General features: G+C 69.8%; 1 protein-coding gene across 2 annotated transcripts; it reads right to left on the bottom strand.

Moving 5' to 3' along the window:
* Positions 1–2,563: 2,563 nt before the first annotated feature.
* On the bottom strand, positions 2,564–12,832 carry CRAT (carnitine O-acetyltransferase). Of its 2 annotated transcripts, XM_055132357.1 has the most exons (15): positions 12,325–12,832; positions 10,889–11,020; positions 10,065–10,328; positions 7,797–7,915; positions 7,137–7,190; positions 6,661–6,826; positions 6,316–6,490; positions 6,018–6,196; positions 5,691–5,791; positions 5,207–5,326; positions 4,821–4,943; positions 4,611–4,746; positions 4,273–4,335; positions 3,758–3,895; positions 2,564–3,188 (listed from the first exon to the last, which is right to left on the bottom strand). In XM_055132357.1, exons 2-15 carry the CDS (start codon positions 10,910–10,912, stop codon positions 2,973–2,975), a joined length of 1,878 nt encoding a protein of 625 aa, XP_054988332.1. In that variant the 5' UTR covers positions 10,913–11,020; positions 12,325–12,832; the 3' UTR covers positions 2,564–2,972. The 2 variants fall into 2 exon arrangements, with proteins under 2 accessions (XP_054988332.1, XP_004613329.2); XM_004613272.2 differs by lacking the exon at positions 10,889–11,020 and having other exon boundaries at positions 12,325–12,831.
* Positions 12,833–13,030: the final 198 nt, after the last annotated feature.

Below are 13,030 nucleotides of genomic sequence, written 5' to 3'. Positions count from 1 at the left end.
TGAGCAGGGAGCTGGGCTTAGTCCCTGCACCGAGCCAGGTTGGCACAGCGATGACAGCGCCTCGAGCCCTCACACTGCGTTGGGGGGCGGGGGGCGGTTTCGGGGGTCTCGCTGCTGTTCGAGGCCTGAACCAGGTCTGTTGCCATCGGCTGCACACCAGCCACGTGCTTCACCCCCGCGTCACCCAGCGTCCTTAGGGGGTGCTCCGAGTGCAGTGCTCAGGGCGCACTCACTGTCCGTTGCTCCGGCTGAGCCTCAGGGAGAAGTGGCTGCTCGGGGTGGGAGGGGCGGTGTCCAGCCCAGGGCGGCCCGGGGCGCGGGGCCTCCACCAGGGGTGCAAGTGCCGCCCCACTGTGCAGCTGCTCTGGCCCCCTCTTGAAGCTGAGGGGCAGGAGACGCCCAGGACAAGGGGGACTCGGAAGTGACCAGTTCTCACCTGGCCCAGAAACTGGCTCTGCTGTTTGGGAGCTCCCAAGACCCCGGACTTCGGGTGCAGGGGCGGAATCAAAGTGCCTGCGGGGGGCGGGGGGGCGAGCTCAGCCTCGTCACAATGGGGGCGGGGGACCGTGCTGAGGTCTTGGCACACGTCGGGCAAATGTGGGGGTGGCTCACACTCCCCCGAGACGTGGCCCCCGGGTCCCGTGCAGGTCTACCTACACGTGATTACCAAGGCTGGAATATTCCGGAAGGGGGGGGGGCAGTGGAAAAGGAAGCAACACCAGGATGGAGAAGCAGGTGACACACAGCGACAGGAACACAGGCTCCGCAAGACGGCCCATTGGGGAGGGCGTTTGCTTTGCACGCGGCCGACCCGGGTTCGAGTCCCAGCAGCCCATAGGGCCCCCCCACCCCGAGCACCGCTAGGAGTAATTTCCGAGTGCAGAGCCAGGAGTAACTCCTGAGCATCACCGGTGTGACCCCCCCCCAAAAAAAAAGACTGCCCATAGGTTGGTGCCAGTCGAGATTCACTGTTTGTCTGGGGGTGCCCAGGGGTGATCCCTGGCAGGCGTGTGCTGACGACTGACCTGGGTCGGCCACGTGCAAGGCAGACGTCCGTGTCCTTGCTGTGGCCTGATTTCCTCCTTTAGGTGTTCTTTGGTTTTGGGTCACGCCGGATGTGCTCAGGGCCGTTCCCCTGTGGTTGAGCCTGGGGCAGTGCAGGTGAAGCGTCCCAGCCTCTGCCCACTCCCCCACCCGCTTCAAATCAAGACAAACCTGAACATCCCCGCAGAGGACGGGAGCTACAAAGCAAGCGCTGGCGGGTTTTGAAAGTGACAAGGCCAGTAGCCGAGAAGCAAGAACTCACCCGGCCGGTTTCAAGTGCTCCTCAGACCCAGCACACGGGGCTCCCAGGAGCAAGGGGGAACCCCCACACCCCGCTCCCTGCCCGCGGCAATGTCCCGCACCCTCTCAGGTCTCCCAAGAGGCTCCCAGCTTCCGCCCCGACAGGCCTTGGGTGAGAGCAGGCCACGTCCCCGTCGAGCAGGCCGGGCCCGGGGCCAGGTGGCTGATCTGCTGGGCTGGCGCCACGTCCAGGTTTCCAGGGCACATGTTGTCCCAAGGACAGGAGTGTAGGACAGGCCACCTCTTCCCCCGGGTTTTGCAAGATGGGAGAAATCGGTGAAGCTTTTCTGCTTGTTGACTCAGGGTCTTGCCTCAGGCAAGGCCGGAGGGCCGAGAGCAGGAGCAGCCACTGTGTGTGTGTGTGTGTGTGTGTGTGTGCGCGCGTGCACGCGCCTGCCTGTGCATGCATGTGGGTGCCGTGTCTGTACATGCAGTTGTCTGTGGTGTGCACACGTGTCTATGTGCATGTTCAAGCTCATGGGTGCCGTGTTTGTGTGCACGGGTGTTCGTGCGTGTGTGCACATGTGTGCACGCATATCTGCCTGTGTACACATGCGTGCACCACGTCTGCGCACGAGTTGCCACCCCAGCACTCCCGCACAGGCCGCCTGGCACCAGGCAGAGGGACTGACGGTCCTGCAGGAGGACGGGCAACGCGTCCCCTGCCGTGTCCTCATTCCTGGTACTATCTCCCCAAGCAGGCCATCTCGGCTCTGAGGGGCCCCCAGGGCCCCCTTTTGAAGGAACATCTTGGGGCGGAGACCCTGCTGCAGCCCCCACACTCCCCCGCCCCGCTCCATGACACTTTGGGGTCTCAGGAACGGACGGGCTGGGGCCCGCCGAGACGTCTGCTTCCCCCACGTCACCGCTCTGCCTCTTGCTCCCCAGCCCTCGTGGGAAGAACAAGACCCCGAGTTTCACCCTGGGCCAGCGCAGTGTCCAGCGGCCGGCCCCCTCCTCAGCTCTGCCTGGGCCCTCGGGTGGCTGGTGTGAGGGGCCCCTGGGGTCACTGCTAAGCTTCGGTGGAGCCCAGGACCCCCAGCCCTGCTGCCCTGCCCTCGGGCTTCCCTGCCCAGATACTGTCTTGGGGGGCAGCGGGCAGTGTGGACACGGCGAGTCACCCACTTGTCCCCGTGTCAGGCAGGATCCATTTCGCAGCACCCTGCAGGCCCCCCAGGCGGCCCCAGAGGCACGCAGAGCTCCCGACCGAGCCGACACCTCCGGCCACTGGCCACTGCCTTTATTGGCTCCGTGCTGCCCCGTCACACACTGTGCTCTGGGACGGCCAGGAGTGGCGGGCAGGGCTGCCCTCCCCGGGTGGGGGTGAGTCTGGGGCATCCCCGGGCAGCACGCCAGGGACCCGGGCCTCTCAGCCCCCAGCTTCCAGCTCAGTCTCTAGGGCCTGGGAGCGTCGGGGCGCAGACCCGGGTCTGACGGCACCCGCCGCAGGGACGGTCCACAGCGGGGCGGGCCGGGCGGGGACACGCCCTTCCTGCCCTGCAGAGCCGGGCTGGCGTCCTGCTGGGTCCCGACAGGGGCTTCCGCCAGGGCTGGGGCCGCCCCGCACAGGAGGCGTGATGTGCCGCATGCCGCAGGCGCGGCTGCTGGGTCCGGTCGCCGCGCCAGGCTCAGAGCTTGGCCCGGGGGTAGTCCTGCAGCAGCGCCCGCATGTCCAGTAGCGCCTGCTCCAGCTGCTGGGCCAGGCGGCCGGCGCTGGTCTCGGCGCAGCTGTTGTAGGCCGACACGGAGAAGTTGACGTGGGTCTCCCGGGGGTTGTAACAGACGCCGTAGCCGTCGGGCACCACGGGCCCGAAGAACATGACGCAGTCCGTCTTGGAGGGGACCTGGGAACCGCGCAGACACGGGCTTTCGTCCCTGGCACGATGGGCGCCCGCCGCCTCCCCCTCGGCAGGGCACTGAGCCCCACGCTCCCGCAGCTGACATCCCAGGGGCCACACCCAGCGCGGCTCAGGGGTTACTCCCGGCTCAGTGCTCAGGGATCACTCCTTGCAGTGCTTGGGGGAGCACATGGGATGCCGGAGATTGAACACAGGTTGGCTGCAAACTGTCCTACAGCTCTGGCTCCTCTCTGGGGGGGCTTTAGCCGCCTCCTCCTTACCCCCCAGCACCTTCCCCCAAAACTGTCCTGGTTCAGCTTGCGGGGGGATCCGGGGTGCAGCACCAGGGGCCCGTCTGCCGTGTGGGGCCTCAGCCAACGCTCCGTCGTGTCTGAATGGAATCGGCTCCCCCGGGCCCCCCTGAGCTGCTGCAAGCCCCCGCCTGGCTCATCCTCCCGGCTCAGCGGCTGGGGCGGGGGGGGGGGGGGTATGAGCCCCTCTGCCACGGAGGCCGCCCTGCATCCTGGCCCTCGCCCTGCCCCCGCCACCTGGCCTGCTGGCCCGGGCAGCCGCACCTGGCTGGTGGAGAGGTTGAAATGCATGGCGACAGCGTAGGACGGGTCCATGAAGAGGTCCGGCAGGCTCACCAGGTCCTCCACGGCTTGCAGCTTCAGGCCCAGGAGGTGGCGGTCAAAGGCCTCCCCGCGGATGGCCTGGGGGCGCGAGTGTGCATCAGTCAGGGGCGGCAGCTCCAGGGTCCCGGGGGTGGCCTGCCCTTCCCTTCCTGTGGTGCCCACGGCGCAGACCCCCCGTGTCCAAGCAGGAAAACTCCATGGACGTGGACAGGGACCCCCAACCCAGAGAGGGAACCGGGCCAAGGAAGAGCGTGGCCTACAGCCAGACTGGACAGTTGCCAAGGCCCCACAGGGGGCGGGGGTGGAGAGCGGCGTGATCAGCAGCTGGTACACCAGGGCCTGCGCACGCCTCCGCGCCCACGCCGCAGCCGCCACCCGAGCTGGCGCCCCGACATCCTGGGCCCCCGATACAGGCTCACGTGCTGGGCTGGGCAAGGGGGCAGGACGCTGCTCACCCGGTCTGTGTAGGCGCGGTGGGCCTGCACCGCCTTCCGCAGGAGATCCACCTTCTGCAGCTCCTGGGGGCGCAGGGCAGAGGGGTTGGGCTCTGTCCCGGCCCCCCGCAGGACCCTAGCTGAGCCGGCCTCTCTGGTGGACACCGTGCTCACGGCAGGTCCCAGAGGCACCGCCCCGCACACGTCCCCCCCTCTTCCGCTGCAGCGGGGGGGGGGGACCTGTACCTCTGGACGTGGCCAGAGCCCCCCACCCCGGCAGTCCAGGCCCTGTGCCCTCCCCGGGCCCTGAGCGGATGGGGTGAAGGGCAAGGGACAGGCCGAGCGCCTCGGCCCCTCACCGTCACGCTGATGTCATCCATGGCCCGGACGAAGGCCAGCGACTCCATGGAGGCCGAGCGGATGGTGTCGGTGCGGCCCAGGTGGAACATGCGCAGGGACGCGCTCTCGTAGGTGGCACAGGCCTGCCCGTAGATCCTGCGTGGGAGCTGGGCTTGAGCCGGCCGGACCCCCTGCCACCACCCCCCGCCTCCAGGCCCGCGGGCGCACACCTGTAGTAGGCAAGCTGCAGTGCCATCTGGATGAAGGAGTCGGGGCTCAGGCTTTGCGACTTGGGGAAATCCTTGCCGAAGTGGGGAAACATGAGCATGTTCATTTCCAGGTCCTGGATCATGCTGGGGGCACAGGGGCGGGCGTCAGCCGCAGAGCTGCCGGCACGGAGACAGGCCCCGGGAGGAGCCGCCCGGCCAGGATCCCGCGCTGAGCGGTGGCCTGGGGCCCCACGCCCCTAACCCCCTACGCCCCGTCTCCCCCACGCACTGTGTCCCACACTCCCTAAGCCCTGCGTCCTCCCTCGGCCCCTAACCCCGCCCCCCAGGCCCCTCGCTCTCCCCACGCCCGGTGTCCCCTCGCCCCATGCCCGGAAGCACAGGCTCACATGCTGAGGTTCTGCTTCGCCTTCTCGATCTCGTTCTTGATCTCGGGGGTGATGTTGAAGCGCAGTTTCTTGGGCATGGGCAGGGGCACCATGGCCGACGGCCGCTGATCGGGCTTCTTCCTGCGGGGCGGGGGTAGGGGGACGGGGCGACGCGGGCTCAGGCTGACGGGCCCGGGGCCGGAGCCCACTCCCGGGATTGGAGCGGGGGTCCCCAACGCTGGAGGGCGCTGGCCTGGGCAGCCGGCAAACACCATCCTCTCCTGGCAAGCACAGCGCCGGCCGGGGCGTGGCCAAAGGCGGGGAGGGCCAGGATTGGGCGTGTTCGGATGGGGGCGTGGCCAGGGCAGGGCGGGGCCAGGGTGGGGTGGGCGGAGCGGGACCGGTGCTGGTGGCCTGGCTGTGCCCGCAGAGGTGGCATCCTTGTCAAGCATCCTTCCCACCCCCACCCCTCTCCCCGGGTCCCCGTCCCGGGCTGCACACGCACGTGAACTCCATGACGTGGTCCAGGAGGGAGATGATGGGGGGGCCCTCGGCGGCCGCGTGCTCGTACACCAGCCCGCAGGAGCCGTCCTCGGCCACGATGAACTGTCGGGGCGGGGGTCCCGGGCCGGGGCTCCGCGTCAGCACTCGCGCTCCGGCCACCCTCCAGCCACCACCCCGCTGCGGTGCGCCCGGCCCCCCCCCCCCTCCCCAGCCGGACCTGCCGGGGGACAGCGGCTTCCCGGAGATAATGAGGGGCCTGCGGGCTAATTACAGCCGCCCACCGCGGGCCACCGCAGCTTCGCACGCCGGCGGCTGCGTCTGGGCTCACCTGCAGCGTCTTGTCGAACCAGCGGTTGCCGCTGTTGAGCTGCCCGCCGCCCCCGTGCAGCATCTGCCCGGCCACGTGGCTGCGGTAGGCGGCGTCGGGCACGCGGGGCATGGGCGCGTCCAGGCACACGGTGAAGATGCTCTGCTGGATGCAGCGCACGGAGTCCCGGTTCACCTTGTCTGGGGGGGCCCGGGGGGGGGCAGCGGGCGTCAGACCCTCGGCAGCGCCCCTGCCCCCTCTGGGGGTGCGGGCGAGAACCACCCCCGCCTCCAGGGCTGGGGGGCGGGGCGGGGAGCACCTTTGATGAGGATGTTGTAGGCGCTGGCCCAGGAGTTGCGGTGGTTGGAGGTGAGGATGCCCACGGGCTCCTTGTTGGCCTGCAGGGAGGAGTTCCAGATCTTCTCCAGCTGCACGAAGAGCTGCTGGGCCGTGAGGGGGGTCCCGTCGCTGTGGTACACATCCAGCTGGAAAAACTGCGGGGCCGAGGAGAATGGGCCAGGGTCAGGGCAGCGCCCGGCGTCGGCCCCTGAGCACGTGATCCAGAGCACAGCCAGGTAAACGCCTGAGCACTGGGGTGGGGGCGGGGGCCAGGGGCCAGGTCTGGAGTGGGGTGGGGGGACGGTGGGGTGGCGCGGGCACCCACTTGGTAGTTGTGCACCACGGTGATGTGAGTGGGCGGCTTCTTGGCGCGGCAGAAGTTCACCACGGAGTCCTGCTTGGGGCCGGGCACACGGCAGGACGACAGGATCTGGTAGTACTGGTTCATGCACAGCGGCTTGCCCCCCAGGTACTCCACCGGCAGGGTCTCGCTGCGGGCCAGAGGGCTGGTGAGCGGGGCCGGGGGACCCTCCCGCCACAGGTCCCCTTACGGCCCCCAGGCCCCCTCCCTGGCGGTGACATGCCACCGCCCAGAGATCTGCCAGGCCCCGGGAGAGGGACAAGGGGTCAGGGTGCACCCACCCCGCGCACCGCCAGGGGTCACTCCTGGATCACCTGGTGCGACCCCAAAGGAACGGACAATGAGAACAGCAACGGGGGCGCCCCTGCCCCTGCAGAGAACACCAGGAAGTGCCCACAGGTGGGGGGAGGGGCTGGGGGCGTTGGGGGAGGGGCACTCACTTGTCAATCATGAACTTGAAATCCAGAACCCCCTCAATGACTTTGGCGGCGAACCTGAGGGAGCAGTGAGAGAAGAGGGGCTCAGGGGGGCTGGGGGCAGGGTAGGGGCGCCCACCCACCCCCGCGCCACCGTCTCTCACCTGGGTGGTCTAAGGGGTGGGTGAGCCCAGCCTAAGCCTGGACTCTAGAAGGCCCCCCTGCCCACTCTTGGGGCCCTGGGCCTGGGGCAGGGGTCTCTCCTGCGTGGGCACCGGGCCCCTCCCTGAGCCATCCCAGGGGGTGAGGCCAGGGGGGCACCAGGGCCCCCCGGATCCTTCAAGAGAAGCAGGTGGCGGCGGGAGCACGGCCTGGCCGGGAAAGCCGGACTCTGGGTACTTATTTATAGCCCTGGCCCGACTGGCACAGAGGCCAGGGCAGGGGACGGGGCCAACTGTGGAAAAGGGAAGTGTGGACAGAGATCGCCCGGGGCCAGCGGGCGGCCGGGAGAGGCTGCCAGGGAGGAGTCCCCAGGTGGGGGGGCCGCCGCTGCCTGGCTGCTGGGGAGACCGCCCCCTGAGGGGGCCATCCCCAAAGTTCTAGGTCAGCCTCAGTTTCCCCGCCTGCTCCTTCCTGAGGCTGGCTGTGGGGGTCGTGGGGTCCCACCTCTCTGGGGGCACTCACCGTAGCTGGCCCTGCAGGTCCACAAAATCCTGCTTGGGCAGCAGCAGGCCGGGGTTGGAGTAGATGACCACGGGCTGGCGGTACTGGAGATAGGCCGTCTGCAGCCACCAGTCGGACAGCTGCGGAGAGCCGGGCCGTAAGGGGCAGCCGCCAACCGCCCCCCCCAACCCCGCAGGGCCACACTCCCGTCCAGGGCAGCCTGCGCCTGGCTGCTCGCCGCCCGTGTTGTCGCTTCCCCTTGGGAATGGGTCCCTGAGCATTGTTGGGAAGAAGAGGGCAAGGAAAGGAGGTGAGAGGAACAAAAGGGCAGTATGTGGACGCGTGTGGCCTGCGGGCTCGGTGGCTGAGTGGACAGAGGGGCTGGGGAGAGAGGGAGGACGGAGGGTTCCGGGAGGAGGGGTGGGGAGCCGGGGACCCGGAATGTCATCGTGCCCCTGCCTCGGGCCTCGGTGGAGCTGGTGTGCCCACGGGGAAGAGGACACGGTGCCACAGCAGTGGCCGGCAGGGCTGCTGGCCCAGGCGGGCACGCACGGGCACGGAGCAGGTGGCTGGGGCCCCCCTGCGCCTGTCCCTGGGCGCCCTGGCCGGGGCAAGGGGAGGTACTCTCAGGCCCCGGGGTGCCGGGGGTCAGCTGACTGTGCCCTGACCCTACGGGGACCTTGGGGGCCTCAGATGTGTGTCCAGGAGCTGGGCGGCCCCTCGTCCAGGGAAGGGGTCCTGCGTGTGGGCACTGCCCCCGGGACCTGCTGGCAGCGAGGCAGCCCCTGAGGGGCCTCCGGGAGAAGATGAGCCCCCCCCCCCCCGTGTCTAGGAGTGCGGGGCTGAGAGTGGGGGGCTGCTCGTCCGCAGGGTCTCACAGCACCTCCCGGGCCCCCCCAGGCCAGCATGAACCCCAAGTCCCACTTAGAGGAGACTCAGAACCCAGGTCTGTCTTGTGTTTGTTTGGGGGCCACATTTGGCGGTGCTCAGGGCTGACTCCTGGCTCTGTGCTCAGGGGTAACTCCTGGCCTCGCGGGGGTCTGTATCGGGTGCTGGAGGTGGAACCCGGGTCGGCCGCGTGCGAGGCTCGAGAGTTCAGCCCTGTCCCACCTCTCCGGCCGCCGGGTGGCCTGTGGCCCACTCTCCGCCCCTCCCTCCCTCACCCCTATCTCCTCAGAGCTACCCTGCACCCCTTTACGTCAGGGCTGCCCCCCAGCTCCCCTACATCCAACCTGGATGCCATCCCCGGCATCCCGTAAGGTCCCCGGGGAGGGCTCGTGGCTTGCACCCGGACCCTCAGGGTTAGATCCCTGGCACCCCACGAGGCCCTGCAGGCACCGCCGGGAGGAAGCCCCGAGGACGAGGACGCAGGGGGGAGTAAGTTCTGAGTGCTGCCAGCTGTGGCAAACAAGAAAGCACCCGAGACAAACAAAACAACAGCAAGAGCGGGGCGCAGAAAGGCCTGGCGCTCGCAGGTGGGCCCTGCCCTGTGAGAGGCGGGGGGCTCCGTCCCCCCCCCCCCCGCCGGGACAGATAACAGTACACTCAAACCAGGTGCTGGAGAGACGGGCCAGGGGTGGAGGCGCGCGCCTCGCACGCGGTCCACCTGGGTCCAATCAGCAGAGCCGGGAGTGAGCCCCGAGCACCAGGTGAGCACCACGCGGCCTACCCAGGTTGGATCCTGGGATCCCGCGTGGTCCCCGGGCACCGCCAGGCAGAGCGGTGCAGAGCCAGGAGGAAACCCTGAGCATGGCTGGGTGTGGCACCAGCCCAGAACAAGCAAAGAGTGAGGCCAAAGCACGGCGGGCTTCCAGGTCCCGGCGGCCGCGGGGACTCCGGTGTGGAAGATAGCACCATCCCCTGGGGCGTGCAGGCAGTCGCAGCCAGACACCAGCCCTCCCGAGGGCACCTCCTGACTGTCCCTTCCCGGTGTTGGCATGAGGCGGGTGCCCGGACGCTGCAGACATGTCGTGGCGGGTGCCAGGAGATGTCAGCGTGCCCCACCCGGTGTCTCGGCTCAGCGTGGGCGCTGTGGGCGCTGCCTGGCCCGCAGAGGCGCTCTCATCCCCCCCCACCCACCCCGCCACCTGGGGCAGCCCCGGGGGGCCTCGCTGCTGCCCTGCGCCAGGTGACTGCAGAGCCCGGAGGCCTGGAACATCCCGGGTGGGCCGTGAGGGGCTGCTTCAGGCCCCAGGGCCTCTGCCGCCCCCCAGGGAGCCAGTTGCCCTCCCCCCTTGACAGACCCAGGCCCCCCTGCGCCCCCTCCGTGCCCCCCCTGGCCCCACTCACCCAGTTCTCGGACTTCTTGGCCCGACGCTCCAGCCCCCTCTGCAGCCGCTCGCCGACGCCCCCCGCGGCCTGGAACTCCTCGGCCAGCTGCTTGGTCTGGGCCCACTCCTCGTGGCTCACGATGGGCTGCAGGGCCTTGAGGTAGTGGTCCAGGGTCTGCCGCAGCGGGGGCACGGGCAAGCGGGGCAGCGCGTCCTGGTGGGCCTGGAAGCGGCCGGGCGTCTTCATGAGGGAGGCGGGCTTGAGGAGGCCCGGGGGCCGCACCTGCAGGCAGCACAGCACCTTGTTCATGGTCTGGGCGCCACTGGCCGGGCCCTGCCACCGGCCCGGGCACTTATGTGCCCATCCCCGAGCCAGGAGCCGGCCTCTTGGGTGGCGCCCGCCAGGCTTCCCGGCCCTCTGGCGGGGGGTGTGTCTGTCTCCGGGAGGGCTGGGGGCGGGCTGGGGCCGCTGACCTGGGCAGCAGCGCGCATGGGGAGGGGAGTGGGGCGGGTGGCACCCGGGTGGGGGTGGACGCAGCGGGTGGGGCGGGCACCTCTCACCTGTCTGGCGGGACGGACCCGCCTTTCTCACACGAGGCCAGCCGGGAGGCCCCGGCCCCGCCCCCCACCCCAGCAACCCACCCCTCCCGCCTGGCCGGGTTGAGAAACGGAGAGGGGAGCGGAGATGAGTGCGAGGAAGAGCCGGGACACTGGAGGCCCCGCTGGGCGTGGAGGAGGGCCTTGCCCGCAGGTGTCGGTCTGGGGCGGGACCACCAAGAGGGGTTCGAGGCGGCCCTGGGGTGGGGGGTGCAGAGGGCGGGCAAGCGAGGCGGCGGGCCCTACCTGCTCCTTCTGCCCGTCCTCCATGGCGGGACGGAGGCTCTGAGCCCTGTCTGCCTCGGGCCGGGGCGCTAAAGCCTAACTGTGCTACCCGGGGCCGAGGGGAGCCCAGAAAGGGACAGACACTTGCCTGGGCTGCAAAGAAAAGACAAAAGGTTCAGGGGGCAGGGGCGGGGGGCACGGCGGCCTGGCCGGTCCGTGGGGCCTGTGCGGTTCCCCGTGTCCAGCAGCTGGGTCGGGGGACGCAGAGCAGCCCCCCCCACTCCCCGCCCCTGCCCCTAGCCTCCAGGTGACAGGACGACAGGGGGACCCGGGCCTGGGCAGCAGCCTGGGAAACCCCCACGGCTTGCCAGCAGGGTCCCCTGCCAGGGAAGCGGGCCAGGAGCTAAGGAAGAAAGTGTAGCTGCGGTGTGTTTGCCGAAGGCGGACCCCGGAGGCCGGAGCCCCCGGCAGGAGCGGGGCTGCGAGGCCACATCACAGCCCTGGGGAAAGGGGGGCAGACGTGAACCCCCCGCCCCCCGCCCGGCTGGGGGACTCCGGTGCGTGCTCAGGGCCCTGCTCCCGCCTGTACCCGGACCTCCGGAGCGGACAGCCGTTCAGCCCCGCGCCCAGGCTCCGGGGAGTGGACAAGAATGCACCCAGGGCCACGGGTGCTGCGGCCCCTGAGCGGGGTCTGAATCCTGGTCCAGGGGACTGCCCGCCCGCTCCCTGCCTGCCTGCCTGCCTGCCTGTGCAGCGGGTCCCTCATGGGGCCAGCCGGCGGGTTCCTGGAGGGGCGACCACGAGGCGTGTGCGGGGGGGCGGAGGGGGTTGCCACGGCGGGGCAGGTGGACCCGAGGGTGCCTGGAGGAGCATACGGCCCTCTGGATCCGCTGCTTTCCAGTCCCAACCTGCCTCTTGGCTCGGGCGAGGGGCGATGCGAGCAGAGATAAGCGCGGGGAGAGATCGCAGATCAGAAGCCGGCACCTGTGGCTGAGGCTGCGGGATGGGCCGGGCCGCCGGGGTCAGCTCTAACTTCCTCCGCAGCCCTAGCTCTGGGCCTCCACCCGGAGTTCCCAGCTGGCCGAGGGGCCTGGGCTGGACAGGCGGCACCCGCTGAGCGGGTGGCGTCACTGAGTCAGAGACAGCGGCGGACACTGCTGCCCTCTCCCCTTCTTGGCCGGAACCCAAGGGTGGGGTCCTCCCTGCAGCCAGGGCCTCTGCGTCCCTTCCAACAAGTTGGAATTGAGCGGCACTGGCCCTGGGTCCCCTCCTGGGCCTGACCTTGAGCCTCTGTCTCCCACCCGGAAAAACTGCGCAGGTGGGGCGCGGGGGAGCCCACCACAGACCCCACCCCCGCCGCTGTGGGTCTCGGCACCTCCTCGCGCGGTTTCCCCCTCTTGCGGACGGCGGCGTGGCCCGCACGCCTGTCGGCCCCGGCCCCCGCGGTCTGCACTCACCGCGGTCCTGGCCGCCAGGGCCAACATCTTGGGGCCTGCCCTTGGACGCGAGTCCACTCCAGCCCCCCCGCGCTGGGCAAAGTCCTCAACGCGCCGCTGTCGCTGTTGAGTCCTGGCCAGAGCCTCCAGGGAAGTCACCAAGTCGCGGCCGCCAGCAGGGAGAGTGGCCTGGCGACCACCCGGCCAGCCCGCCGCGGCCAAGCGGCCCCTAAGAGGTGGACTGTAGGGGCGGGGCCTCCCGCTAGCCGCGAGCCCGGGATAGCCCGGAGCGCGGGGCGGGGCCAGTGTTTGGGGTGGGCGGGGCCATCGCGCAGGGGCGTGTCCGAGGGCGGGGCCGAGGCTGCAGTCAGCTGATGGGAGGCCCCCTCCAGGAGCGGTGCCCCGGAAAGGGATCCGGGTGGAGACCGCTATTCGGTTTGCCCTCTCCCACCGCCCAACGATGCCTAAATTGGGGGAGGCGGTAGTTTACACCCATCTCAGTCGTCCGGTGCCCTGGAGCTCGACTCTCAGGGTGATAAAAAAAACATCATCTCGTGACCACAGGGCGGATGTGCTCCCGTCTCTCGGGATACGGTCAGAGTCACGCACCAAGACGACAGGTGGCTGCGTCCCGCACAAAGATGGCCGCCCCGACCGAGCGCCGCCCCGCACAAGCATGGCGGCGGCTGCGCGCGCAGCGCCCGGCGGCCGTTGGCGCGCATGCGCG

Source organism: Sorex araneus, chromosome 1, assembly GCF_027595985.1.
Source record: "Sorex araneus isolate mSorAra2 chromosome 1, mSorAra2.pri, whole genome shotgun sequence".
NCBI lineage: Eukaryota > Metazoa > Chordata > Mammalia > Eulipotyphla > Soricidae > Sorex > Sorex araneus.
The sequence above is the reverse complement of the archived record's forward strand: the minus strand, read 5'-3'. Positions and strand labels throughout refer to the sequence as shown.

Coding starts and splice junctions, on each gene's coding strand:
- CRAT (XM_004613272.2), bottom strand. CDS start 12,351: ATGTTGGCCCTGGCGGCCAGGACCGCG. Junction 4,336..4,610: donor TGGATGACATCAGCGTGACG/GTGAGGGGCCGA, acceptor CTGCGCCCCCAG/GAGCTGCAGAAGGTGGATCT. Junction 3,189..3,757: donor TCAACCTCTCCACCAGCCAG/GTGCGGCTGCCC, acceptor CGCGGTTCCCAG/GTCCCCTCCAAGACGGACTG.